Source organism: Anarrhichthys ocellatus, unplaced genomic scaffold, assembly GCF_004355925.1.
Source record: "Anarrhichthys ocellatus isolate YVR2014 unplaced genomic scaffold, GSC_Weel_1.0 scaffold1, whole genome shotgun sequence".
Classification (NCBI taxonomy): Eukaryota; Metazoa; Chordata; class Actinopteri; order Perciformes; family Anarhichadidae; genus Anarrhichthys; species Anarrhichthys ocellatus.
Window position 1 is genome coordinate 6,396,218 of NW_022280031.1, and position 26,880 is coordinate 6,423,097.

General features: G+C 41.9%; 1 protein-coding gene across 2 annotated transcripts in view; it reads left to right on the plus strand.

Moving 5' to 3' along the window:
• The window catches only part of celsr2 (cadherin, EGF LAG seven-pass G-type receptor 2), a 59,065-nt gene that overhangs the window by 4,260 nt on the left and 27,925 nt on the right, over positions 1-26,880 (plus strand). For both annotated transcript variants that reach the window (XM_031873155.1, XM_031873246.1), the window contains exons 2-3: positions 17,456-18,166; positions 26,507-26,729. In XM_031873155.1, the coding sequence (XP_031729015.1) occupies positions 17,456-18,166; positions 26,507-26,729 (934 nt within the window). The remainder of the gene's footprint in view (positions 1-17,455; positions 18,167-26,506; positions 26,730-26,880) is intronic.

A 26,880-nucleotide genomic window follows, 5' to 3' on the forward strand; every position in this document is an offset into this window, starting at 1 on the left:
GGGGGGGTCTCTGTAATTTTTTGGACCTCTCATTGAGGAGCTTTCTTGTTTACACAAGCCTAATTTAGCTCCGTCTATTGAATAGATTTAAATAGCTGTCTGAGCACGTCTTTATCTTGTGGCATCCACACTACAGTGGGCAGACTGATGTGCCTAATTGCCCATCATAGCTCAATGAGAGGTCCCCCCCCCCCCTCACACACACACACACACATACTGTGAAAGACCTAATTCAATTATGTTCTATTTCTATCACTTGCTTTGAGTCAAAATGAATAGTTGATGTTCTTTAAGTGTTGTATTGTTTGGCTGGCTTGTTTTTTTCTCGTGCTAATCTGACAGAGAGAGCATTTTTATAGCTCTCAGGGTTCCCGGCTCAAATGTGTTTGAGGCTGAGGATTCTGGTCTGACGGTGTATTTAGAGATAACAAGAGTTGGTTACAATTTAAATCACCGTTTGGTCCACTGTTTTGGGTGATGAAGATCCAGAACAGTTGCTGGTGTTGTCTCTCCCAACCTGCATGTCTTAAACCGCCTGCGTTCCTTGAACCTTTTAATTTGACATGCCAGCACAAATTACAGAGTTTTATTTGCCCTAAAAATGTGACTGAACTTGAATTACACCCACTGAGAGAGTGGGTGTGTTGTTTTAACCCTCCGTTGGAGATTATTTGACGCAGTGTGAACCGCTGTAAATCTGCCTTCTCTTTGACCTTGGCACAGTCTGAGAGAGAGGGAAATGGAACCAGGGGACATTATTAAGAGGTCGGTTTAAGATGAAATCTGATAAGAAAGGTGAGGATTAAGGCTGGTAGGAAGCTTTCACTGAGTAGCAGATACTGTATGGATTGAGTGAGTAGTCATTTTAATGGATTGGAGCTGAGCTTTGCCTCTCTGGAGAACAATAGTGGGCTGTCGATTCAGGGGCTACAGCTCATACCAGGCCGTGGTTGGGGGCAACAGCTGTGACTCCACCAAGGACCAATTAGAGGCCGTGTCTCCTCAGCGCGTCCAGCACCTGCTGGGGTTTATGTGTCAGCACCCCTGCAGGTGACAGAAGGAGATGGAGGGAGGCAGGAGGACAGAGGGGGAAGGGGGTGAAGTTGCAGTTGAGTAAACTGGAAGCATGTTGGAGAATACAGTTGTACTGTAACGGAGCAGGAAAGCCTGTAGACGGGCTGTTGGAGGAGGAGATGGGGTAGGAAGATGAGCTCCTCCAATAGATGCTGCTGACCCCAATTTTCAAAGGCTTCTCCCTCCAGGGACCTCCCAAGTCTTCCTATTATCTGTCTCTTCATGCTGCCGTTTAAGAGGCCCCTTATGATGGACGGTATTTGATGGGCTCTTTTGAATGTTGTTTGACTGTGATTAACATCGTTTCTGAGCACTGCTCTTCAGACTGAAATGGATGCAACGGTTCAAATGTAACTACACTTTGCTTCAAGTTTAAAGAGTGTCCTATGCAGTAGCTTTGGGAAGGTAACCTTTAAATAATCCACAGGTCAGGAGGATCTTCTTAAAGTTGTAACTATAATTCATTGCATTACCTCAAATCCTTGACGTACAGTAATTCGTTTTCAGATAATATTAGATCTTAAAACCAATCAATTAATCCAATGCACTGACAAAAAAAGAAGACAAATGTAGCCACAAACTCAATAGGGTTTCGGTAAAAATCCAGTCGGCTATCTCTGGCTGTCGCAGGACTGTAATAAGCCCGTTTGAACCGCCTACCTACCCGATTGCACTCTGGCCGTGCACTCATTGCGTCATATTTAAAGCAGCACAGCGTGAGTAAAATTTACTGCATTGATTACAATAAAAATTACAAGAACCACTGGGAATTGATCTTTGCAACAAAGCCTGTTAATAAATATGAAAATCCCTTTTTTATGTTAAAGGTTTTTTTAATCTATAAATTGACTAATCCTCCAACACAGAATATTGCAATTCCGATTGGCACTATAGTCATTTAACACCATAAGCAGGCACTTAAAAACACATCTGACAATCACATAACCCCAGAGATCCTGCTAATTTATTGTGCACTGGCTGTGTGCAATGCATACATTAATGATTATAACTACTTAATGACGTTAAGGAGTCAGATTTCCAGCAGTAGTGTGCCGGCGTTGGGCCTGCCTCCTTTCTAAATGCGAGGAAGGAGAACAATAAACTCATATTCAAGTAATGTGTGAATTAGTTTGTGTTGTACTGAAACTGATTCCAGATTTTAGGGATCTGTTGAATTCTAGCTCGCATTTCTCCCATGTTGACAACAAAACTGCCATATGTGATGATAATATTCATCGTTTGTCACTTCTGTATTATGAAGAGAATTGTGGTCACACTGCAGAATTGAGAGGCTGGTTGTCGTCTGAGGGATTAGATTTGCTGCATCTGTATCCTGGGATCTGTCGGACCAGTGTTGACATACTCAGGGGCTGATCTACTGCTCCCAGGCAAGCGTGAGCCTGCATAAATAGGTGTTTGCATTTGATGGCAAAGAATTTTTTCCCCCTGCTTTCCTTTCATCCTTAAAGCCTTGTTAATTTCCATATAGAAACTATTGGTAATCCTTCATTATCCTTCATTTTGAACATGTTGTGCTTTTTAATTTAAATTTGAGGTTGATTTGTTTTGTCGTTATTATGTTGATGTGTCAATTCCTGTTTGCATTATACAGTGACTGTAGGAGTGACGCACCTCCTGTTTGGCAAATATAAAATATATACATCATTATTACTGTCATGAGGACACTTTGTCCTTGTTTTAATCAAATTCTGAATCCAAGCCAATACCGTGCCCTACATGCTTACTTTGCAAACACCAATGCAGAGATATAGCAGACAAACACGCCTCCAGAACTAATGATGGCAGTTTGATTCAGCTCACATCACACTGCAGGTTTTACAGATGCTCAAATTACATGGTGGACAGCAGATATTTTCTGGCTCTGGTTACTGTGGGGAGGGGAGAGAGACCCTTCTGAGTTTCAAATGTACGTCTAAGTTGGCTGTGGATGCTCCAAGGTTAAACTGCGTCGTTGTCAAACTCGCCTGAGCCAAACTTGTTGGCATTCAGCCCAACTAACTGGAGCAAACAATGAATACGATTATCAAGTTGTCGGTTTCTCAAAGATTACTTGCTGCTTTCAGAACTTATATTTTGATTCTCAGTTTTTCCCCAATCAGATACAGGATAGACGCAAGTATTCTATGTGGTTGAATGTGTTTTTATATTTTCTTAGACCCCCTTTGCCCCCTGCTCTTTGCCATCCTCGCATAAGATTATGCTGCAAGACTGGAATTTTAATGGAGGAGACTCTGCTTCATTACATATTGTATAAGTAAGAGCCAAGACATTCACAGCCAGCGTAATTTCATTATAATCTATTAAACCTTTAGGCCGTCTGTGGAGGGACTTTCTCAGGGGTTTGTCTTCTGTAACACTAGCCCATCAAGCTGCACAAATCTAGTGTGTGTGTGTGTGTGTGTGTGTGTGTGTGTGTGTGTGTGTGTGTGTGTGTGGCTTCCAACAGCTGGACCTCTCTGATTGCTTTTCTCCTCGCCATCATGTTATTATTTCACTCAAGCGGAGCGCACCTTTGATTTCTGCATTCTTAATGGTTGATGAATTTCTGTTTGCCTCATGGTTGATTCACAAGATTCAGAGTCACAGCTTGCAAACGCTCGCCCGTGTTTAGTGCGACTGGAGTCATCGGTAATGCGCTCTTTTCATTCTTCGTGAGCCTCCCAGGACGGCGTTAGTCACACTTGCAGGCTTGCTTGGAATGTTTGTAGCACTGTTTCTCTTCTCTATCACCTATCACCTTGATCCTGTTTCTCTTTCCCCCTTTTTGTCTGCCTGTCACCATTCCCCATTTTTCTCCTATATCTACCCGGGTCTATAGCTCTCACCCCTGCAACCTCCATGGTTCCCTCCCATCATTTCAAGATCCTCCACCCTCCCTCTTTACCCCCCCTCTCTCTGTCTCTCCCTCCTTTGACTGTTGTCCCCCCTCTCCCTTGTGAAAGGAAGAATGCCTAAGAGAAATGCTTTGTTAAGCACCCAGTTGTCATGGTGAACCTAGCAATGCCTGAGAAATTCCTTGTGGGTGGGGACGAGGGGTAAGGTCCCTTTTGTAAACTGAAGATGGGGGGGAGGGGAGGCACATAAAGTTCTAAAGAGCGACTGTCACCCTCTCCCTCTTTCCAATGAAGCATGTAAGGCTTTCTTTAGACCTGTAATGCTCTGGGACACACTGACCTGTCCTGCCTTTCACTCTGCAAGCATTTTTACAGGACATGCAGCAAGTCAGCCGACACCTGACCGCAGATAGAAACTTTCCATATGCAGCATAAAGTCTTGGCTTGCATGTGACAGATGTCAGAGGCCCCTTGTTTTGAAGGCCCCCGAGAGTTTAAGCTCTTGGTGATATGATAGTGTCGTCTTTAAGCTCTTTGATTTGTGACACAGATGCGCTCAAAGGGTATCCGATTTCTTTCTGCCGCCTTGTTTCTCAGCAGCAGAACATCCTCCTGTCGGCCTCTACGCTCGGTCGCGTTGAAGTCCGGCGGACATGAGGTGGGGTGAGGGTGCGGGTGATTAGGGGGGAGGATGACATCATCTATAATGTTAGGAGGGGAAATCGTGTTTGGGATTAGGGTTGGTGCATCGCTGGAGTGAGGCCATGTGGTGCTTGCATATATCTCAGCGTTGTCCTGCATTGTCCTCGCTATCCCAGCAGACAATGGGAGTGGGCCCTGTCTGGGGCTGCCCCCTCCTCTCTTTGTGTCTACTTGTTTTACCCCGGTGCTGCTGTCTTCATGACAGTTTTACCGGGCCTGCTATTCATCCGTGAATTATCCTATTTACTGTACAGTCTGATGCAGGCCTTTTTTACAGTCTTCCCTTCAGCGAATTGCTGACTGAGCACATGATGGTGATGATGATGAAGCTCTAGTACAGTGATTCCCAACCAGGGGTTCTTAGACCTCAGGGGCTACATTGAATTTTGTGGAGCAGCCCTAACTAGTTTGAAAAAATACAGAAATTCTGATTTGATTAAAGAAATAGACCCATACATTGAGTCTGCTGTTACTCCTGAAACACCAGCTGATGCGATTGAGTGTGTGAAGAGAAAACTAGATAGTTAGCTAAAGCTACTGGACACGGTTGAAGTATCTATTTTGGCCGCTCCAAATGCAGTGTGAATGCAAAGTTTAACAAACCGACTGCAATCGTGACAGTTAAATTGTACTAAGAAAAATCTTTAAAAATATCCACTTCTATATAAATATTAATGTTTAAAGGAATATTTCACACCCAGTGTTACCATGAAGTCTTCTCATCTCATCTCGTGCCTCCACGGTGAACAGAGAACCCAAAAACCGAGAAAAGTCTTGATGAATTGAAGTAAATGGGGGCTGCTTTTAACAACAGCATAACTAAAGTAAAACAAGAGAGGCATCAAAATGTACTATTTAAAACACTTTTGCATTAACAGTCTCATACTTGCGTTACTCGTTCGTGCGAGTCTGACGTGTTTTACAAAGTGTTGTTTAACAATGTTTTGAAATTGTTTTGTTGCTGTGAAACACGGCCTCCGTTTACTTCAATTCATCAAGACTTTTCTCCTTTTTTGGATACTTCGTTCACCGCGGAGCCATGCGGGAACTCAAGGTAACACAGGTTGAGTAATTGATAAAGAAATGATCAATTTGTGAGTGAAGTTTTCCTTTAATACGAGTTTGATTAACCACATTTGCAACATGACGTGTGGTGTTGTTGAAGGCGTACTTGAGTTCATCTCACAGGGCTGTGGGGAAATGTTTGGGCACCACTGGTCTATAACGACATAATAAAATAATTCCAGACCTCCTCTGGAATACAGAAATCACACTGTGAATGTGACGGATCTCTAACAGGCCGTTACCTTTACGCTACACTGCACTCATTTAGTACTGAGATGTCACAGTGACCTGGTTTCATATGCTTCAACTCTGCTGTGCAAACTGTCAACACTAGGCTGTTAGACAGGACGACAGAGGTGTGACTGGTAGAGGTGGTGAACCATGACGTGCAGGAGACTGAGATGCTTCATCACCGTCTGATTTATAGAATGCGTCAGGCTAACAAAACAGATGGTTTCCTCGTGAGCTGCTACAGTGGTATTATTGTGCTTCACTGTTTGGTGATTGGTCAATGAATGAGAGCGACTATTTATACTTTTCACTCAGATGAAGGTGGATCCTTTTTTAGTATTTTTAACTTTCATCACTTCTGTTGATTTGTTGTCTTTCCAAAAATAGTTTACTTGTGACAGCGTTCAAACATTAAACTGGCAGGATAAGTTAAAATAACTGCCCTTGAGGTGTTTTTTTTAGCACTGGTTTGAAACCTGGAACATGACTTTGAGTTGTTTCCTGCTACGTTTTAAAGCTTCTTAATAAATGACAATGTCGTTATTGTGCTGCTGGTTAATAAGTATCCAATATCTATCAAATGACTATTGGTGCATTTCAATAACGGCCTCATGCTTGGTCACAACTCTGCATGCTAATGTCTCTTTACTATTGCGCTGACAGCAGTTTTCCTTTGATATGCAAATGTTCTGATTGGAGGAGTTCAGCTCCTTTTCTGTGGCGCTAAAGCTGCTTCACTATAGTGGAAGAATCTGAGGAATGTCCTCTTCTTGTGGTTTTCCAATACAGCAGAAAATGTCATCAGGGGATGCTGTGGCGGGGTCAGCAAATGAGTACGAATGGCCTCTCTTCGGTGTCGTCAGCTTTCCTCCTGAATGGCGGAATCAGGAATTGCAGGTTGGCTCAGACTACCCTGGATTGAAATCCTTGGGTTGACATTGAGCTACAGCAGCAGTTTTCATTATTGACTTCACAGGCACTGTAAAGAATTAGGTGTTGCTGTGTTGTGGTTATCATTACAGCTGATCTTTGTTCTTTTTGCTAACTTGTAAAGCCTAATTGCTCTGCAGAAGAAGATACAACATCCAGCCACAGCACTGTTTTTTCAATTATTATTTCAAAAACAAGGTCAGATACGTATGAATATTTATTTAACCATTTTATTCTTATGTTGTGAAACAAATAAACACACACAAACATACGCATAACTTGTCGTAGTGCAAGTATGCGTATTGTGATGCTCAGTTTAATGTGTGTGTTGATGTGACATCACTCAGATACAGATAACAGCAGATCTGCTGCGTGGGAGTTCGAGCATGCTGTCTATTCGCGCCTTGTGATATTAGCAAGTTCTGTTGTACGCGAGCTGTTGGTTGTTCAGACGTGTTTAATTTGTGTTGCTGCTTTTTCCCAAAAATTAGACCAACAACACAGTTCTCAACCTGGCGGAGGTGAGGAGCTTTTATCATAAATAAACCTCAAATCCGCTTTGGTCTGCATTCATTGTGCTCTGAAATTTTCCCTCAAGCAGGAGTTGTTAAATATTGTTTTTGGTGATTAGAGAAGCTTTAACGTTGTCTCAGCCCTCATGGCATGTTTTACCCTCCAGGCTACTAATTTCACAACAGCCTTGGCTTGTAAAGCCAGACAATATAGTGTTTAAATAAGAGAGGATAAGAGTAGATGGTGTATATTTTTCTGTATTTTAATAAAGCAGTGAAAAAAAATGTATGTCCCTATTATTTGTTGATTTAGCTCCCATTTTATGCTTTGTTCAAAAAGTCATGTTTTAGTGTTTTTAAACAAATGAAACAGTTAAAGCCTGGCTGAAAAGATGCAACAAAAATTGTAGACCAGACGAGTATAAAAGTAATAAATATGCCTCATTCCATTTAACTCGTACATCTGAAGTCAGTGCTGGGAATGGTATAGTGTAAATCTTAATGGGTTTTCTCCTGCCAAGTTAAACATTGGTGGCCATTGTTAATAATACCAGTTGACACATTACGCTGGTATTGTTGCGCATTCAAACACCATAGCATCATGTCCACAGATAGAACTTGGACAGCTGATTTAATTAAGACAGACAGAAATGCTAATTGTTTTTCCTTTCCTTTTTTGGGGTAAGAGTTGGTGGGGTTCATCCGTCTTTCCGAGTCAAAAATCCAACTTCTTGGCAGCGTTCCAGTTGAAATTTCCGACTCAAAATTTAGCATTTTTTCCTGTTAAACAACAGCATATTTTTGATGACTCATGGCGTGTAAAGATAAATGTATCTAATCAAATGTAATGACCAGTTAACCCTGACCATTCATTTGTAGTCTGAATAACTGCAGTAAATGTTATCAAATTTGGATGGTGACCAGTCAAGAGTGTTCTAGTGAAGTGAGTAGGAGGGCTTTGCTGGAGGAATTTGGACTCATAACCCCAGTGTTATAGAAATCCACATGAAAAGCATGTTGTGGTGATTGAGCCATGGTCTTGATTTCTGATGGTCATGTGTGCTGCTGTAGGGGGAGGCCTGGTGGGAGTCGTTGGAGTGTTTTATGGAGAGCGTGGCGGTGGTAGTGGGGTGTCAGCGTCGGCCGCTGCTTGTCTAGTGGGGGGTCAGGAAGAGGAGAGAAGGGTGGGAGGGGGTTTTGGGGTGATGAGATAAAAAACCTGTCCCGCCCCTCAGCCTCCAGCCCCCAACCAGTCATCAGTCTCCTTTCAGGCAGCAGTTGAGTGTGTTTCACCTTTCAGCGCCGGTTAATTCAAGCAGGCCGTCCCCCCACCGGCCACATTTTACGGCTTCCCTTTTGATGACCGGGACTTAAGATTCCAGCTTTTAAATTAAATCGACACCAGCCAGAGTGCACTCGGTTTTAATGAAGAAGGCATCTGATAAGATCTAAAAGATATGAGACTATTTTAAACACTGAGCCACAGAGCTCCAACATCCTACTAAACTCCTGCTCCCTCGGTCTTTAACCCACATCAGCCCTCATTAGTGTCTGATTTTTCTCTTTCATCTTTACTGGAGTGTTAATTGAACCTCAGCTGGCTGACTGGTATGAAGATGAGGATTAAACATGTTGTCCTGCTGGGTGCTTTCTGTTCCTGTCCACAATCTGGTGGAACAAAATCAATCAATTCACATGAAAACGCAATGAAGCAGAGAAAAATACTCTTTAACAATGACTTTGGTTATATTAGTCAGTTTGTAATTGTATTTGGGCATTTTCTTCAATGAACCTTCATAGAAATAGTTTGTGTTTCACAAACATTACATAAGCTACACCTTTCTTTTGTTTAACTTAGTGTGTGTTTGAACAGTTGTGTCTCCAGTTGTTTTCTGTAGTTTTAAACAAGTGTTTCGGTTTCGTATCATTTCACTCTCGACCAGATTTACAGTTCAGTTGACGGGTCGCAGCACCTGTAAGGTTTAATTTCAAACTGGCCATAAACATGTCACGGTGACGACCCAACTGAGCGGCTGATCTCTGAATACGAAGGCAAAAGCTTCAGAAGGAAATGTGATACATTAGTCAGAGTCTCAGACACAAACTGCAGAAGTGCATCAGTAATTAATGTGTGGTATTCTCAGGCTGATCCGAGAGCAGAGTATTTAATAGTAATTAAATTAAACTGTGTCCTGTTGTCGGCCCCACAGGGACTGCACTCTCAGCTCACAACTCTGTGGTTTGTTTGGTTGGTGTGTGTGTGGATGTGTTGTCTCTCTGTGGCCTTGTGTGGACTTGGCGGAGTGGTGTTTGTCAGCAATATGCAAACATGACACTTTTGACAGTAGCTCCAGACTGTAGTAGCTCGTTAACAGTGGTTCTGTCTGTTAATTTCTGCAGAGACGGCTGTTCTTCCAGTCATAAAAAGCATTTTTCAGAATAAGGTAGTTTAAGACTTCTAAATTGGATTTCAACATTTAAAGGTCGTTTGCATTCTCCTGATGTGCAAACAACGAAAATAAAGCAAATATTTATTTTGCATTGACTTTCAATACATATTTATCGTCTGCAATTGTCATTGCGATACTAATTGCTTTTAATTATGTTTTTATTATATGTACCCCGTTGACTGGCAGCAGTTTCCTCCCTGCTCAAATTTAGTTTTCTTCTCGTTCCCAAGTCAGCCATTTCCCTTTGATTTCCCCCCCATTTATGTATTTATATATCATAAATATATTAGACCAGAGACTTTGAAAGTCGGACACGGCAGACCCCCCCCCCCCCCTATTTGCATGTGAATGCAATGAAGACGGCGTCTCTCAACTCCAACTCCATTCTTGCATCAAAAATTTCTAATCAGACTGTAAACAATGACCGGCCTACGGAAGTAAACGTTTTGGCCCGAAAATAGCAAGGCCCTTTGGAAGAATGCCGGGCTTTGAAGCCAATTTCACATTGTGGCCAAATCGTGTGATCACAACTTGAACGCTGTATCCAGTTCTCTTTATACAGCCATGCTGGATAGCCTTCATCCAGATATCCGCTTGCTTTACTGGAAGCCCAGACATATTGAGAAGGGGTCTATCTGCAGTCTCGCAGACTACATGACACACCCACTTGACTACATGACACGCTCCCTGTGATAACTTCCAGGACCAATGTGGCTTATTTACCCAAACGACGAGCTTTTCCTAAACCAACCAGTAGTTTTTGCTCCTAAACCAAACTAAACTGGACCGTATCATGGAGTAGGCATGTCCTGTATTACTGTGCACCTGCAGAGAGATCTACTTGGAGTTATTGGCCCTTTGCTCCCAGAGGCTTATCATTGTCAGACTGATAGTTGATGGGCTTCAAGATTGCTGTACAGACTACGTTTTTAAGTACCTTAATTGCTTCAAGAGCATCCGTTCCTTTCACCTCAAACAGCATCTTTACCTCACGCCTCTCCCTCCGCCCTCCCCTCAACTCTCACAGTATCTCACACTGCATTACATTATTATGTATTTCACGTTAACTTCTACTAGAGATATTAATTAAGGATTTAACAAAAACAAGAGGAACTTTGAAAGAAAAATACACTTGCATATGTTTTTGCATATCAGTAGGTAAAATGTAAGGATTTTTTAATGAAAAATGAAGAAAAATATGGCAGATATAGGGTTAATTACTGCCTCTGATTGGCTCTGAGCTGCTCTTGAAGTTTACTCTGACTCTTCACTGTGAGTAGCTGGTAGTAGTTTGTAGTAGTTTAAGGCCAGATCTGAAACAAACAACCAATCAGGAAGTAACAGTCTGCATGCTCATTTCTCATAAACTCATTAAAGGCTTTCAAGTTTGCAGAGCGGCTCGCTGTTTGGAGCTATAAAGGCTGTGAACTGCAAAGACATCCACAGGCCTTATCCCTCCAACGTGATTTTTAATTTATGATCTCCCTATTGATCTTGGAAATGTGACCCCGGCTTTGCGCTCTTTGATGTAGTGAGTACTCGGTGCGTGCTGCACATACTGTAGCGTACTGACGCTGAACAACTAAGACAGGCTCTGCTCAACATCATTACCTTCTTACCCGGAGGTTCCCCCTCATCATGATACACTTCTGCGGAGAAACACACAGTTGCCTCTGAGGGAGTAACGGCCGCTCCGGATCACAGAATTAACGGGTTTTTGTTTGATTGTGGCGTTCTTTACGTGGAACCGTTAGACATGTGATGAATGGTTGCTCGAGAAAGCTGCTTGAGTGCGATTATTTATCGTACCTCCACTGTCATGATGATAAATGGTATTTTTATAGTGTCTCGAATGTGTTTCCCCTCCCCACAATAACTGGAAGGTGCTTTCATTGGCTCAGTGTTTAACCTGCACATCAGGAGGCGGAGCAGTCAGGTTTTGAGGTCTTGTGTTTGTGACTAGCTGCCCTGTTGAAGTACCTCTGAGCAAGACACTCACTATGATCGGGAGTTGTTAAGTTATAAGCCTGTTTAAAATTAGCCCGGTGCATCGCTTGTTTACATCACAACTCTTAAACTGGGTGTCATGGATTTCATTTTCTGCTGTTTTCCAACCACAATCTTTGTTTTTAGTTGATGAAGACCACTTTAATGCTACAGTAGTTTGTCTCTCTGTGAGGCTGGCAGAAGAAACCTGCACTGATGCTGTGTTCAATTCTCTGCAGACTTATCTTTAGAGGAGGGGCAAGTTCAGCCCACTAACCTTCAGTCCTCTGAAGGCGAAGCTGCGTCCTTCGGTTGCTTCGTCCTGGATTGGGACACAGTTTATGGTTCCACACAGTCGTCATTTTTCAGCTCAGACTTACAGAAATTTTAGCTCTGCCTCTTTCCTGTCTTCTTGTCTCCTTCTGTCTTTAATTTTCTCCTCTACACAGACAAAAGGCAAAAGTCCCAATACAATCTAAAAACAGAGAGAGAAGAACACGAATAACCGGTGAGCTGTGACAGGCAAAGCTCTGAGGGAGAGGGTCAGGGCTTCTGTCTGATGTTGTGGGTGATGTCTCTCTCCTCAGAAATTTGGTCACGCAGTCCTTCCGATCTTTATCCACAATGACTTTGTTGACATTTTCTGGGATTCAACTGGGAGATTTGATGGTAACTTTGTGGTCTAATTAGGTCGGTCTCCTCGATTAGTTCTCTCTCTCTCTGTCTCTCTCAGCAGTTTATTATCACCAGTCACTAAGACCCATAGGTTTTAAACAGAAATCAATATATCCTGGTTTTACTGTCTTTATAGCAATCACTTCATCCTAAAGGCTCTCTGCGTTTGTATAACATTGTGTCAGTGGAGTATTTGTCGTTGATGATTCTCTTGGTGGAAGAAATTGGGTTTCATTAATATTTCAGCGATAAAAAGCTGTACACCTCCCCTCCTCAACCCCCTGGCTGATGATTTATGTTCTCTGTGTGTGTGTAGGCCTCAACCTGCAGTCAAACATGGCCTTTGTGTGTTGTTTACATGTTTGTTTTCGGAGGTGTCTTGTAGGATTTCTTGGCTCTGCATCTGCCTGATTTCATATGAGCAAAATGAACCTTCAGAGTATGCTGTCTATATGCTAAACGATTTGAGCTTAAAAGGTGAAATCAGACGACCCACTGCCTCGAAAACATCCTTGATATGTGTATTTGATGAGGCATTTTTTATCACATTTTGATGGATCATCTAACTGATATAAAAGCACAAAACTTACAAAAATCGGTGACCTTTGAGGTTTTTTAATGAGTGATCCCAGTCTTTAATTCACTTTTTTATTTTATTTGAATGTCATGAAACTTGTTTCAACTTCAGTGATGACTGAACCTCCACTGCTTCAATGTACACTCTCTTCTGTATTGACGTATGGATCACCGCCTCCACCACCCACACACACACACACACACACACACACATACAATACCATACACAGTCTTGGCAGTCCTGCAGCCACACTGTGTGTTTAATCTTTTCCCTGGCGCCACTTCCTAGCTGAGAGCATTCCTGGCACCCAGAGGCCCAGAGAGGGTCGAGCTCTGGGCTGAGAGTAGTGTCACACTTCAGAACTGGCACCTTGTCTCGTCACCAACTAAGCATCCCCCTCTTCCTCCTTTTTGGCCCAAAACGCTCCGCTTACCCTCCGTTCCTGAGCGAAGGATCCTTCCGTGGAGAATGATCTCTTTGAAGGATGGTCTGGTTCCTTTCAGAGGAGATTCTCCTCGCGCTCAGTTTCCCAGCGCTGCGTCTACGTCTGGAGCTCTGCCTGAGCTCCAGACCAAGAATGCGCATTGGCAGAGGACATAATTAAGGCGATGTCTGTCCTTATACTTGGCCTAACCTTTAAGAGCCCCTGTTCGCTGAGAGCTTTGTGTTTTCTGGCTACTGTTGCTGCAGAGTATCGGTTATAATATGAGCTGAATGGATGAAGAGAACGCTTTCAGAGGGAGAGATTAGATTGCTGTTGGTTTGCTTCTTCAGGTTAGAAAGGCTTTCAGTGTCTTGTTGTGAACATGTAATAAAAGTCTGTGTTACTGTACAGCGTTCAGTATTATATTTGTTTCCCATGAGGCTCGACAGTTGAAACACTCCTCTGTCTGAAACCTGGAAACTGTTTTCACAGACAGACTGAAACTGCATGTTGAACTCACCTTGATTTCATTCAGCCTTTTGTATGTGTGTGTCATATGTGGCTGATTAAGACTCTTTATTTCAGGTCATTAAGGTTACTGTTTAAATCTGATTGATCAGTCACAAATATGATACCAAAGTAATATAATACACAAAGTTTATGTTGTAAGTAGAGCCAATGCGATTAGTCAATTAAATGATCAGTCAATGGACAGAAAATGAAATTGTTTGAAACAAAAATGAAAAATATTCTTCTTCAGCTTCTCAAATATTATTATTTGCTTTTTTTGTAGTCTTTTATGATATTCAACTCAATAACTTTAGGTTTTTGACTATTAATTGGACAAAACTAATTTGTCAACTTGAGCTCTGGCCGATTGAAATGGGCTTTTTTCACTATTTTCATTCTTTAGACCAAATTGACTTGAAAAAATAATAAGCACTTGATCCATAGTTAAAGGAATTGTTGGTTGATGCCCTAAATACAATTAATAAAAAATATTTAGAATTTAGTGTTCTTCAAACACATGTTAAGTTGTAAATAATGCCTAAAAAATGTGTTGGCTCAAGTTGTTTCTCTCTTTTTGAAAAAACAGAGCCTGAACTATGAACTGCTCTGCCTTTGTCGTGGCTCCCCGTTATGTTCTCCTCTCTTATATGCAAATCCTTTCTTGTGTACACAGGTGTGTGTGGCTGTTTGTGTGTGTGTTTACAGTAAAGTGTGACCCAGCTCGTCTCTGTACTTTGATTCATCCCCACTTCCTCTGACAAGGCCCTGTATTATTACTGTGCTGGAAGCGCTTGACTGAAAGCAGGAGGATTAAAGCCGTGTCAAACATGCTTCTGTCTCTTTTCCTTGATGACCCCCCCCCCACACACACACCTCTCTTCCCTTTCCTCTCCCCTCCCTTGGCACTCAGTGTTTAAACTCGCCCAGTGCCAAAACAGGGATCTGGTAACTTTGGGCCATGCTGTTTGTTTGTGCGAGTCCTGCTCGCAGGTTCTGCTCTCTGGCCGGTGTCCAGATGCCCCAAAACAAAGTGTCCCATTGATTATTTTAGAGGGAGAGGCTTGTTTTTGTGACACTTTTGATTTCATTAAGCCTGTTTTGTGTTTGCTCTTGAGGCTTCAGAAAACTGCAGGCCAGCGGTGACACGGACAAAATGATATCGGTCTCTTTGTGACCTTAGAGTGAAACTAACTTCTGAGAAATGACAAAATCCTCCACTTACAAATAAAAATCTTAAATGAATATGCAATAAAACACACTATTTCTCAGTTCATTATACTCAGGGATTTTACTACTACAGCCTTATGTGGTCTGCTATGACCAGTATGGAGGATAATGTTTGCAAACTTAACCAAGATATTTCTGTGTAACAGATTCAATTCATTGACTTCTTTCTGACTTGTACTACTGTTACTCTAATACATGTACTTAAAATTTAATTTAAACACTTTCCTTCCCCACTGCTATATTTTTGTGTAGTACGTATCTAATAGCAGCACCAAAAGGGACAAAGTTATAATTCAAGGTTTTGTTATTGTTTGGAGGTAACTGGGATATGATATCCGGTAATGGGAAGCATCACTTTAGACAGGCCCAAAGTAAACTGTTTGTTCTGTGAATACAGGACGACTGTGACTTCTTGTCACTGGGCAGAGAGCTCAGTGCGTACTTCAACATCTCTGGCTCACTGATCCAGGTCAAGTTGTACATTTGTTGCAGTCTTTCTCTGTCTGCTGACAACAGACTCAGATCCAAATGTTTTGTGCTTGTTAGCAACATACAGAACTTCCCTTTGTGCTCTTTGCGATTGGAAGGTTTAGGATCGAGTCCGTTTTCATTATAATGTTACTCCTCAGTGAGCAGGCCTCTGACTGCTGCTGTCAGTAACTTTCAGCTGATGAGCAGTTTTCTTTCTATTGTAAATGTGGTTACAGTAGAAAAACAAGCAAGAAAATAAGCATAACAAAGTCGATGTAAATGGGGCACATAGGCTTAAGGCAACATAATGAAACGGAATAATTTACTTTTTAATTACCAACAGCAACATCTAGATTACGAGGCTGACTCGGTTGATAAAGGCCTAACACGGGAATTAATGTATTGTACAGTCAAGAGCTACTGTATAATAGCAGACAAAACACTACATGTCTTCAGTCAAAGCCAAAGGACTGAATGTATAGAAGATAAAACATTACCGGGATCGAAACAACGAGATAAAAGACGAGATTTACTGAGCTGAAAAAATGCTGTAACCGTTGAATTTGAGACTCAAGGCGTTCAGTATGGCATGTATAATCAAGTAGCATCTCTGCTTCCGGACGAAGCAAAGAGGAAGGGAGGCGTGAATACAGGCGTGAAATTGCTGATTAGAAACTTGGAATGTATTGAAAGAAAACATACACACAGTCTTGGCATACGTGTTATCTGTTCTGGCACATGAGAAAAAAAACTTGTCTAAGCCAGGAATATGAGAAAAAAAAGTGTTGATAATCATTAATGTGTCAATAGATGTACAATTTGGGTCTGTTAAGTCCTACATTACAAGCTACAGTTTTACGGTAACAACCGTGTTGTTGAGCTGAACCCAGTGATGCAGGAGCAGCTGTTAAATCCTCCCGTACCTGCATCAATCCTGCATTTACTGTTGTAGCAGCTGCTACGTGTGTTGGTGCCGCAATCGCTGGTGTTTTTTTGCCAGACTCAAGATCATTAACTCATCCCTTAATACAATCTCAAATGAAAACATCCTGCCGTTTAATGGACGGGTCTCGTGATATTCTATGTTTCTTATTATCAACAAATCCCGAGACCAAAAAGGTCAAAACCTAGAATATATTCAACCCACTAACAAGTATTGTCTGTGTATCCAAAGCCTGATATATCGTATTTCAATCAGGAGAGACAAGTAAGATGAAGAAAATATAATTGGTCATTATACACAAGTGATGTGTGATGATTAAGTTGATTAAGAGTCACCCACTTTAGATTAAAAGTCTTTGGCGAAAAAAGGTGTTGCGGATGAAAAACATAACTGCCACTCAGCGCTGATGTTAACAGACCTGTCTCCATGACAAATGATGAAGACCATGTGATATGGCTGAAAGTCTGCCTGTCATATGTTTGTAAACTCACTTTAGTCAGTTGATTCCCACCTCATCAGAACCTTTCTTAACTTTATTATTCCTGGGGGGAAATTTGTCTTGCTGTCGCTGAAACATGAAGCACACACGGAGATACATAAAACAAAATAAAATGCAAAAAACATATGATTAAAATATGTTAAAAAACAACATAAATCACACATAAAGCAATATACATCACGTAACAACATAAAACCTACAGTACATCGTCATCCAACCCAATCATCAACAGGTCACCATCGTCCTCACTATTTTGAGCCACTGATCCAAAATATGAATTAAGATGATTAGTCTGACGTTGGCTTTTCCTCTGGTCTTTTTCAGATGGTGTCCACTCAGTATCAGCCCAGTGTATCCTCCAAGTCACCATCATCACCGATGAAATGCTGTCCAACAGCATCACGTTGAGGCTGGCCAACACCTCCCAGGAGCACTTCCTCTCCCTGCTGCTCGCCCAGTTCCTGGACGGTGTGGCGCGCGTCCTGTCTGCCGCCCCAGAAGACGTCGTCATCTTTAACATCCAAGACGACACGGACGTCAGCGCTCGCATCCTCAACGTCAGCCTGTCTGTGGCTGTGCCCGCGTTGGGGGAGGGACACCAGCGGCCTGGAGGGCTCGGCCACGCAGGGGACAGACCTGGGAGAGCAGCTGAAGGTGGAGGTGGAGGAGAGTTTTTCGGCTCAGAGGAACTGCAGGAGAGGCTGTACTTGAACCGCAGCCTCCTCGCCAAGATCTCCTCGCAGGAAGTTCTTCCCTTTGACGACAACATCTGCCTTCGGGAGCCGTGCGAGAACTACATGAAGTGCGTGTCCGTGCTGAAGTTCGACAGCCTGGCGCCGTTTGTTGCATCGGACACCATCCTGTTCAGACCCATCCACCCCATCGCCGGGCTGCGCTGCCGCTGTCCCCCCGGCTTCACAGGAGACTACTGCGAGACGGAGATCGACCTCTGCTACTCGAAACCCTGCGGAGCTCACGGTGTGTGTCGCAGCCGAGAGGGTGGCTACACCTGCGAGTGCCCTGAGGACTACACAGGTGAGAGCACTCATTTAACATCAAACAATTACTGATGAAGCAGTGCTGTGTTTTTTTCAATCAGTCTCATCCTTTGGCTTCATTAACCACTTGACCTTCCTTAGTTTCTGTTGCTATGACTGTCAAAGTTTCCAAACTCACATGGCACACGATGCAGTTTACAATAATAACCAGTGATTGATTTACCAGTTATTTGGTCCCTGATTTCACACAGAGGTAGACAAAAGCAGGCTTTTCATTTCTAGCAGGAAAATGTTGAACTTGCCGGCTGAAATAACAACTGAAGTTGAGAAGTTTGTCTCAAGCTGACTCATAGAAAGGTGTTAAATACTCAATTGATGGATACGTGATATAATGCTAAAAGAAACTGACGTTTACACGTCCCAAAATAAAAGTCAGCATCCTCACCAGTTAATGATCCATGTAGAAGAAATGCAACTAAAGGAGCCACAGGGTTCTTGTATTGCAGTGTAGAGCTTTGTCATTATCTTATAAGTATGAGAAGTAAAAATGTAACATCAGACTGGTATCATTTAGCTTTTTAGGCTTGACTTTTCATATATAAAGCAAATGGCATGTTTTTGAACACAGGCCCTGAGGTGGCAATCTGAATCACTTTCAAGGATTTGTTCTAGCTAGTCAGCCAGACATGCTAATGTTAGAGCAAATTATCACACCATCTAAACAATCCTTACATTTTGCTGTTGTGTTGTGGGTTTTGGCCACATGCACAGTGTTTTGTGGAGAAATCCAAAGCCTACCTTGTCTGGTTAGCCCACAGTGTCTGACTCTGAGCTATGATTGAACAATCAGTGTTTGTGGCCGGGGGATATGCTATCTGTCCTTCGTGAGTTCCCACTGAATAATTCTCCTGTCTTCAAACGTCCTGCCACTAGAAGGTGAAAGGGCACAATTTCTGCCAAGCTGTGTCCACATGGAGCCTTCAAAATGTTAATTTCTGCTCCTTCACAAAGATCCCATGGGAACATTAAAGTCTACATCTGTCCCATTCACTCCCCTCTTCAGCTCTTTATTAAACCTGGTCCTGCAGACTGTCCCGTACGCTGATGACCGAAGCTCTGCAGGCTGAGTGATGAGTTATTGATCTGGTCGTCACTGTTGCAGCCAGTTGCATTTCTGTAAATTTTAAATGTAGATTGCCTTAATTGGAGCTGAACGCTACATACATTTCGTCAGTTTGTTTATTCTTGATCAGGTTTATTTACAAGATCAAAAAGAAGTGTTTAAAAAAAAAATCTGAATGATGAAAAATCTTGTTTTATGCTATTTACGCTGCCATTGAATAACCTGTAATACATACGTAGTTATTCACACCTACACTCAAAACTTCAATCTGAGCTGAAGAAGCGGACTGTGTTTCAAAGAACAGGAATACAGATGATTTAACAAACCTCTGTTTACTCTCTAATGTCTATTTGGTGACTGGGGATTTCAGAGAAATCTTTACTTTGTGAAGAAAAACACAGCAGTTGTGTCGCTGAGTGGGATAAGGGAAGGAAAGTATTAATTATAGAAGGCTACAGATGGAGAGTGTCCCCTGGCTGTAAAATGCCCCGTGGTAACAAATACCTGAGATAAAAAAATATATCATTAAGCACACAAGATGTCGAAACGGAGAGAACAGAAGCTTCTGTTTGCAGCGATAATGAAGAATTAATTTATCACTGTTGGCAGCAGAATTACTAACCAGTTGAAGGACTTGTTATTCAGTCTCTGAAAATGTTTCATGTCCTCAAAGGGTTAAAGACTGTCTGCTCACACGCTTTATGGTTAAGGGGAAAAAGGAGATGTTGAAAAAGAGTTTAAAGAGGAAGCAAATTAAAATATGCTGATTTATACAGTATGCATATTCGGGTAGTTGCCCCATCTTTTTGTTGAGAGGTTAAGTGGGTCAAACCCTGACTTTTTAATGTGATTTAGAGTTTCATCTTGTCTTTGAAGCACAGTACTACTTGGTTTATTAAATGCAATGATGTTCAGTAACGTAAAGTTCTTTTACTCAAACACTGCACTTACGTAAGTGCTGTTTTGAGGTACTTGTACTTTGCTTAAGTATTTCAGTTTCATGCTACATTATACTTCTACTATTCAAAGGTAAGTATTGTCATTTGTTACTCCACTACATTTATTTGACAGCTTGAGTCAATAGTTACTTTACAGATTCATATTGTTAATTATGGAAACAGTCATCATACAATGATTGTTAAGACAACCATTAAATTCAGATGTATTATTATAGATTATTTTACCCAGCAGTATATAACCTGGTTTACATTAAGTGTTTTAATGTGTACTTTTACCTTTTACACTTTGAATATATTTCGCTGTCAATGCTTTTGTTCTACTCACGTCAAACTTTGAATGTAGGACATTTACTGAGCTGAGTAATTCTGTTGCATTGGCACTTTTACTTAAATTAAAGATCTGACTGCTTCATCCACTACAGATTATTGAAAATTGAAATAAAGTGCTATGAATTAGGGCATATAGTTGTGAATAACATATGTATTTTCTCTTATAGTGGTTTGACTTGCTACTTGAATCATGTTGGGGCAGAATCTTTACATTTGTATGCAGGTGTTCAGCAGCTGTGACATCTTATCTGAAAGCAGAAGTCGAGGCTGATTTACTTTCTCTTGTTGTAAAATCTGATTCCCACATCAGTTGATAAACCATTACTTAAACTAAAACTACAGTCACATTTTCTGTGAAAAGAAAACCCTCCTGTTAGAATAATTATCGAAAGCAGAAAGCAGAAAGTGCAGATATATTCCCTCTGTTGCCTTTGTGCTCTCTGTAATGGCATTGCTTCCATTATTCCTCGTCAAACATTAAAAGGTTTTTTCACCTATTTATGCCGCTGTTTATGAAGCCTGAAAGTGTCAGGCATTTGAATGTGTGGGCTCAGTCACTCAGAGTCCAGGTTGAGTGTCAATTACATATTCTTATGCACAGCTGTGGGTGTTGGAGCTGAACTATAGGTGCTTTTAACGTGAATCGGCAGAGACGGAGAACGAATGTGTGAGTGGGTGAAGTGGGCATATTTTCATCCTGCAGCAGGGATCACAATCAGCCACATTAATCTCCATCAGTCAAGGGTTTAGACCCAGGTGCTGTTAGATCCAGTATGCAGGACTTGTCGAGTTATGTGAGAGTGAACGTGGTTATGTAGCCGATGATTTAAGATCGGTTTGAAGTTTGAATCCTGCTGTCAGACCGTCTGATCACACAAGGTCGTGCAGGTTTTTATTTGATGTATTTTCCTCTGTGATCTACAACTCCCACTGTTCTGCCTCAGTGAGCGTTGAGTTCACCAGTCTCCACACCGTGCTGGGGCCAGGGAGTTGTGTGTGTGCGCGTGTATGCGTGCGTGTGCGTGTGCGTGCGTGCGTGTGCGTGTGTGTGTGTGCGTATGTGTGTGAGTGCTAAATTGCTCACTCTGTGTGATTCGGTTGGATAGCTAAGTGCTGAAAAGCTGTGATTATGCTTTTAAGAGAGTTGGATGGACAATCTGAGGAATGTTTATGTGTTAATGGCGCATGGACGCGTGTGCGTGCGTGTAACTGTTGGACCGTAGGCGTTGCCAGATGGTGGCAGGGGAAAAAAATAAATATATATATATATATATAGTTATAACAGCCATCATATTTGTTGTTTTTCAAAAGGACAGAGTGAATGATTTGGCTCGGCTGAGTCATTCTGTAGATGCTCAACCACAAGATGGTATCCTCCTTCACTTCTCATGTTGTTGTTCTTACTGTAAATCACACAACGTGAGCAGTTCACTTTTTTTCCATTTGTATGAAAATGAGTGAATCGCATCATCCTGCATGTGTTTGTGATGATCATTCATCAGCAAACTGCTGACCTGTGTTGAGGAAAGTCCCTTTTTTATCTCCGGTAATTCATTGAATTATCAAGAATCCATTTGTGGTGTATGAATGTGCGGGGTATGCTTTTTGCAGCAAGAATTGGTGAATTCTTTTCACATCACCTCACACCGATATTTAAATGATCAAAAGCCCAGCATTGAAAGCCACTATAATTTGCCTCTGAGCGATGACATGAATAGACAAACATTGTCAGACACGTGCAGTAGCAGCCAGCATTCCTGAACCAGAACCAGTAATTTACCAAATTAAAATCTGTATACCTCACTGTGTGAAACTCAAGTGACATGCCACTGAAATAATGATGGCATGAATTGAAGTGACTGTGGATCGGTCACATTTGGTGCAATACCGTTCAGAAGATAAAAGTGGTGAATATATCAAAAAGGTGAATCAGTGCTGTAAAATTATTCTAATTCTAAGTGTTTGAGTGTTCTCTAGACGACCTGCGATGTGGAAAGAAGATTTGAACATAACAGTTGTAGCTCGAGGTCATGTATCTATTCTGTCATTGATCGCCTTATCTCATCATTCACCGTTACAATCCGGAGTGGTTGCTCTTTCAATATCATCACACCGACCTCTTGGTCATCAAATGAATTATCTGTGTTTGAACAAACCGAGTCTGTGCTGTAGTGAAAGTGGATGTTGCGCTCAGCTTCCCTGAGCTCGTTGTTGTTGTTGTCGTGTCTGGAGGGATCCACCCACTGGATGATGCTCACCTGTAACCTAGCAGCTCAGACACACCTGCTGATCTCTCAACAAACACAGTTTGCACACATGAGTGGTGCACGGTGACACGACATCTTTTGATTATTCTCTTGTCAAGTCTGATTATTTAAGGCTTGAATTGCAGGATGTTGTTCATTTAACAGATCACACACTTATTAGGCTTATTTGTCATATTTTGTCCATTTAGTTTGTTCTGTGTGTGTGTGTGAATATCTCCTGGGATCAATGTATGATTAACTGAAAGAGCGATAAAATGCTACAAACCCATTTAGCAGATCAATTATCATCTGCTGTTTTTCATTGTGTGTTTGAGAAAAACAAGACTAATGTGTAGGCAGAGGTGTTGATTTCTAAATTTATATTCCGTGTTATGATTAGCTTTAATGCATGCTGATTTTTGAATATGTCTTCCATCCAGTCGCACCTTGACTTTCAGTTTGATTACAATTATGAGCAGAATTTGTTTATCCACAATTAATGTCAGTTCAATCAAGTATCACATTTATAAAACAAAAAACTACATTTGAAGAGCAATGTGCTGAAGTGTCTCTTCCTCTCTAAAATAAAAACAGCATCTCTGTGTGATTTGCTGCCTTAATGCTTCATGCTGGCAGCAAACACAGTGTGGGCACTGGGATGGACTTATAGAGGTGAAAATAGAGCAGAGGAGACATGTTTGAATTATTGATCAGGATATTATGTAGAATTGTGACTGTGAGCCCATTACCCGCCCCGCTGTGCTGCTCCCCTGGCAACATAAAGCTGTTGTGGTGGAGACGTCCCACAGGGTTGAACTGAACACTCAAAAGCATTTTGTCAGGTATCAGTGAGGCGGATCTGTTTACATTTGCCCCAAAATGTATTGTTAAATATGTATTTTCTACAGTAAAGCACAGTGTTGTTGTGACTAAACCATCCGAGCAGTTCTGTTTAATACAGCTCTGATGCAATGTTTGACCACGGTGGCTGCTTAAAGAAACACAAGTAGTTTATTGCCTACAGCAAGTTGCTGGCAGGCAATAAAGGCAGACAACTCTGTCACAGAAAGGCTTTATTTTCCAGCCGGCTGGCCAACAGAAGCTGTTTGTCATCAGCAAGAAGTAAATTGTCATGAGCTGACCGCGTAGTGCTGCTAATACGCTCCATTTTATTGCTTTTGGAAAAGGCACCCTGACATGTCACAAGGTTTAATACCACTTTAGTGTAAACTTATGAAGTTCTCAATGATGGCTTCAGGTTGAAAGACAAGTTATTGGTGCTTACAGATCAGTACTTATGTAGCATAAATAAAAAGTACCTTTTGGGATGTGAGGTAGTGAACATACAAGTCAAAGGAACCCCCATTAATAAAACCTTCATATATCATATCATATATGAGGGTTTAAGCCTAGAGACCCACATAAACCCGTTTTTGTCTTATGGGGGCAGCAGGTCAACAGATAGAAGAGGTATCTGAAAGCTGGGAACCTGAAGATGCGTGTCAAGTTGTTCCAGTCATTAATTACAATAAATTGTGAAAGGGCTCTGAACAATATGATGGATATGTCAATTCCCCAGCTCTGTTATGTCTCATAAGTTGTTGCAGCAATTTTGGGGTTGATACCATTTATTACTCAGTTATTGAACACTCAAGAATTCAAAAAATGATCTAAAATCCCTCCAAAATATCACATTAAGACAAGAGGAACACCATCAAAAAATGCATGGCGTGATTTGGTATCAAAAACTTTTAACATTTGGAGAGTTCTGCAAGAATTGCATTTCTCTGCGATTGAATGACGAGAGCTTCTGTTATGGAAACTGCTCAGAAAAACCCCTTATTGTTATTATTGAATAATTGCCAGTTCCCCTGACCAACATTTCGCCTAACTTTGGAGCGTTCCTTCCCAACATGCTACCATGCCACTGGCATGTAATGGATTCATTAGGTCATCTAGTTTCATATGATACCACTCACTCTAGTCTGAACCCGCTACAGCCTCTTAAAGACAGCAATGTCTGCGGTCTCAGGAGGTTAACAATAAGCCATTGATGCTGCAGTCATAAACGTTAGTAAATCTTTAACTAAAGGTTTTGCCTTGATGCTCTCCAGCTTTCCTCTGGGAGGTCAACAGTTCACGGGAGGAGTTCTTATTATTTCTAAACATAAAATGACTATTTAAAATACTTTATAATTTGTGTTGCCTTGTTGTAAGCTGCAGCTGAAAGTTGAATCACTGTCTTCTGTATGAAGTTTCTTTTGTCTCTGTGGTCCAAAATGATCTCTTTGAAATCAAAAGATGTTCAGCTTCATTATCAGCAACTTCTGTGTCTCATCCAGCGTCTCTCGACTTGACTTTGACTGAATCGACGTAACTCAACAACAGCGATAAAACAAAGAAACTTGCTTTCAGCGCACTGTGAATAGAGTGATTGATAGTCAAAGAGTAAATAAAAGACCTGTGTCTCAGTGGTGTTGGATGAAGATGTGGGCTGTGTGTGCGTGTGTGTGTGTGGGTGTATATGTGTCAGTGTTACAGTAGTATTCTACTCTGCTGACTGAGTGGCTTTGACACAAATTCCAGCACACACACGGGAGCGTACAGTCTCTCCCGAGCAACTGCTGCAGCCTCCCCATCCAGAGGATCCAGACAAACGGCACATGAGAGCTTCAGGACCGAGAAGGGCGGAGGCCCGATAGTGACACAGTCTCTTTGTGCACGTCTGGCTGCTGTGCCGATCTTCCTCTTCAAATTGATCACTGTTTTGTTGGCCTGGTATGACCGATAGTCGTCTGTCTCATTCTGCAGCTCAGCTCAATGTGATCTATTTTTTATAATTAAATAACCTGAAGTTTTTTCGGTTGTTTTGTTTTGTCTATAAAGCGTCAGATCGACAGAAAGCTTCTCAGTTGTGCATTTGTTTGTCTGTTTTTCGGAGACATTTTTAAATTGATTTATCAAGAAAATAAGTTATCAATCAATTATGTAAATAATCGTTGCAGCCTTATTTGTGACCCATTACTTACCTTTGGCTCGCATTTCAGAAGGGCTTGACAAGTCTTTATAATGAAAAGCATCAAAATGGATTTATTTTTATTTTATTTTTCTGATATTTATTTTTCTGATATTTCTGATATAGTCATTGTAATTTGAAAACAAACTCATCAAATGTCTGTAAGGAGTGAAAACGCTGAATGTAATCATCATGAGCCACCACAGTCTGCAGAAACTGCAATAATTGCATTTGATGGCTTGAAAGTCTGAATGCATAAACACTTCCAACTCACTGCTTTGAGACACCAAGTTGTCCCCCTGAATGTCAATGCAGCACAAACTGCAACGATATTCCCAAAGGGAGGAGGGGGGAGTCATGCTGGGTGTGACACAGAGGAGAGAAACTGCAGAGAAAACTAACTGCTCATAATTCTGACTCTTCTTGAGTCCATTTCTTCTGAGTTAACAATGTCATATTGTATTTTGCATCCACTCCTTTATGTGTGAAACTGTAGAGCTGTGTAATGTTCAGGTGGAGAATGTTACACCTCTGTACCGGCACATATAGGACTGCTGCAGTGACAGAAAGCAAACATATAGCAGTGTGTAGTCCCTGAGGTGGAAGTCACAGGAATGACTGAGGAGATGCTGCTTGTCACAAACAATATTAATCCTCATTTCTCTCCTCCTTCCTCCTTCTCCATCCGCCTCTCCGTGTCCAGGAGAGCGTTGCGAGCTGTCGTCCCGCTCGGGCCGCTGTGCTCCGGGAGTCTGCAAGAACGGCGGCTCCTGTGTCAACCTGCTGGTCGGCGGGTTTAAATGCGAGTGTCTGCCGGGCGGCTACGAGAAGCCCTACTGTGAGATGACCACACGCAACTTCCCCCCGCACTCCTTCCTGACCTTCAAGGGCCTCCGCCAGCGCTTTCACTTCACCCTCTCTCTCACGTAAGCGCCTCCGCCTCCCTGCTACGAGCTGCAGCTCACCTGAATCACCTGCGCTTCTCCATCGCCTTTCAGTAATCTGTGATTCACTCTTCATCCACCCCCATGTCCTACTTCTGCAAGCTCTCCAGCTATTTCCTCCACTGTAGTGTGC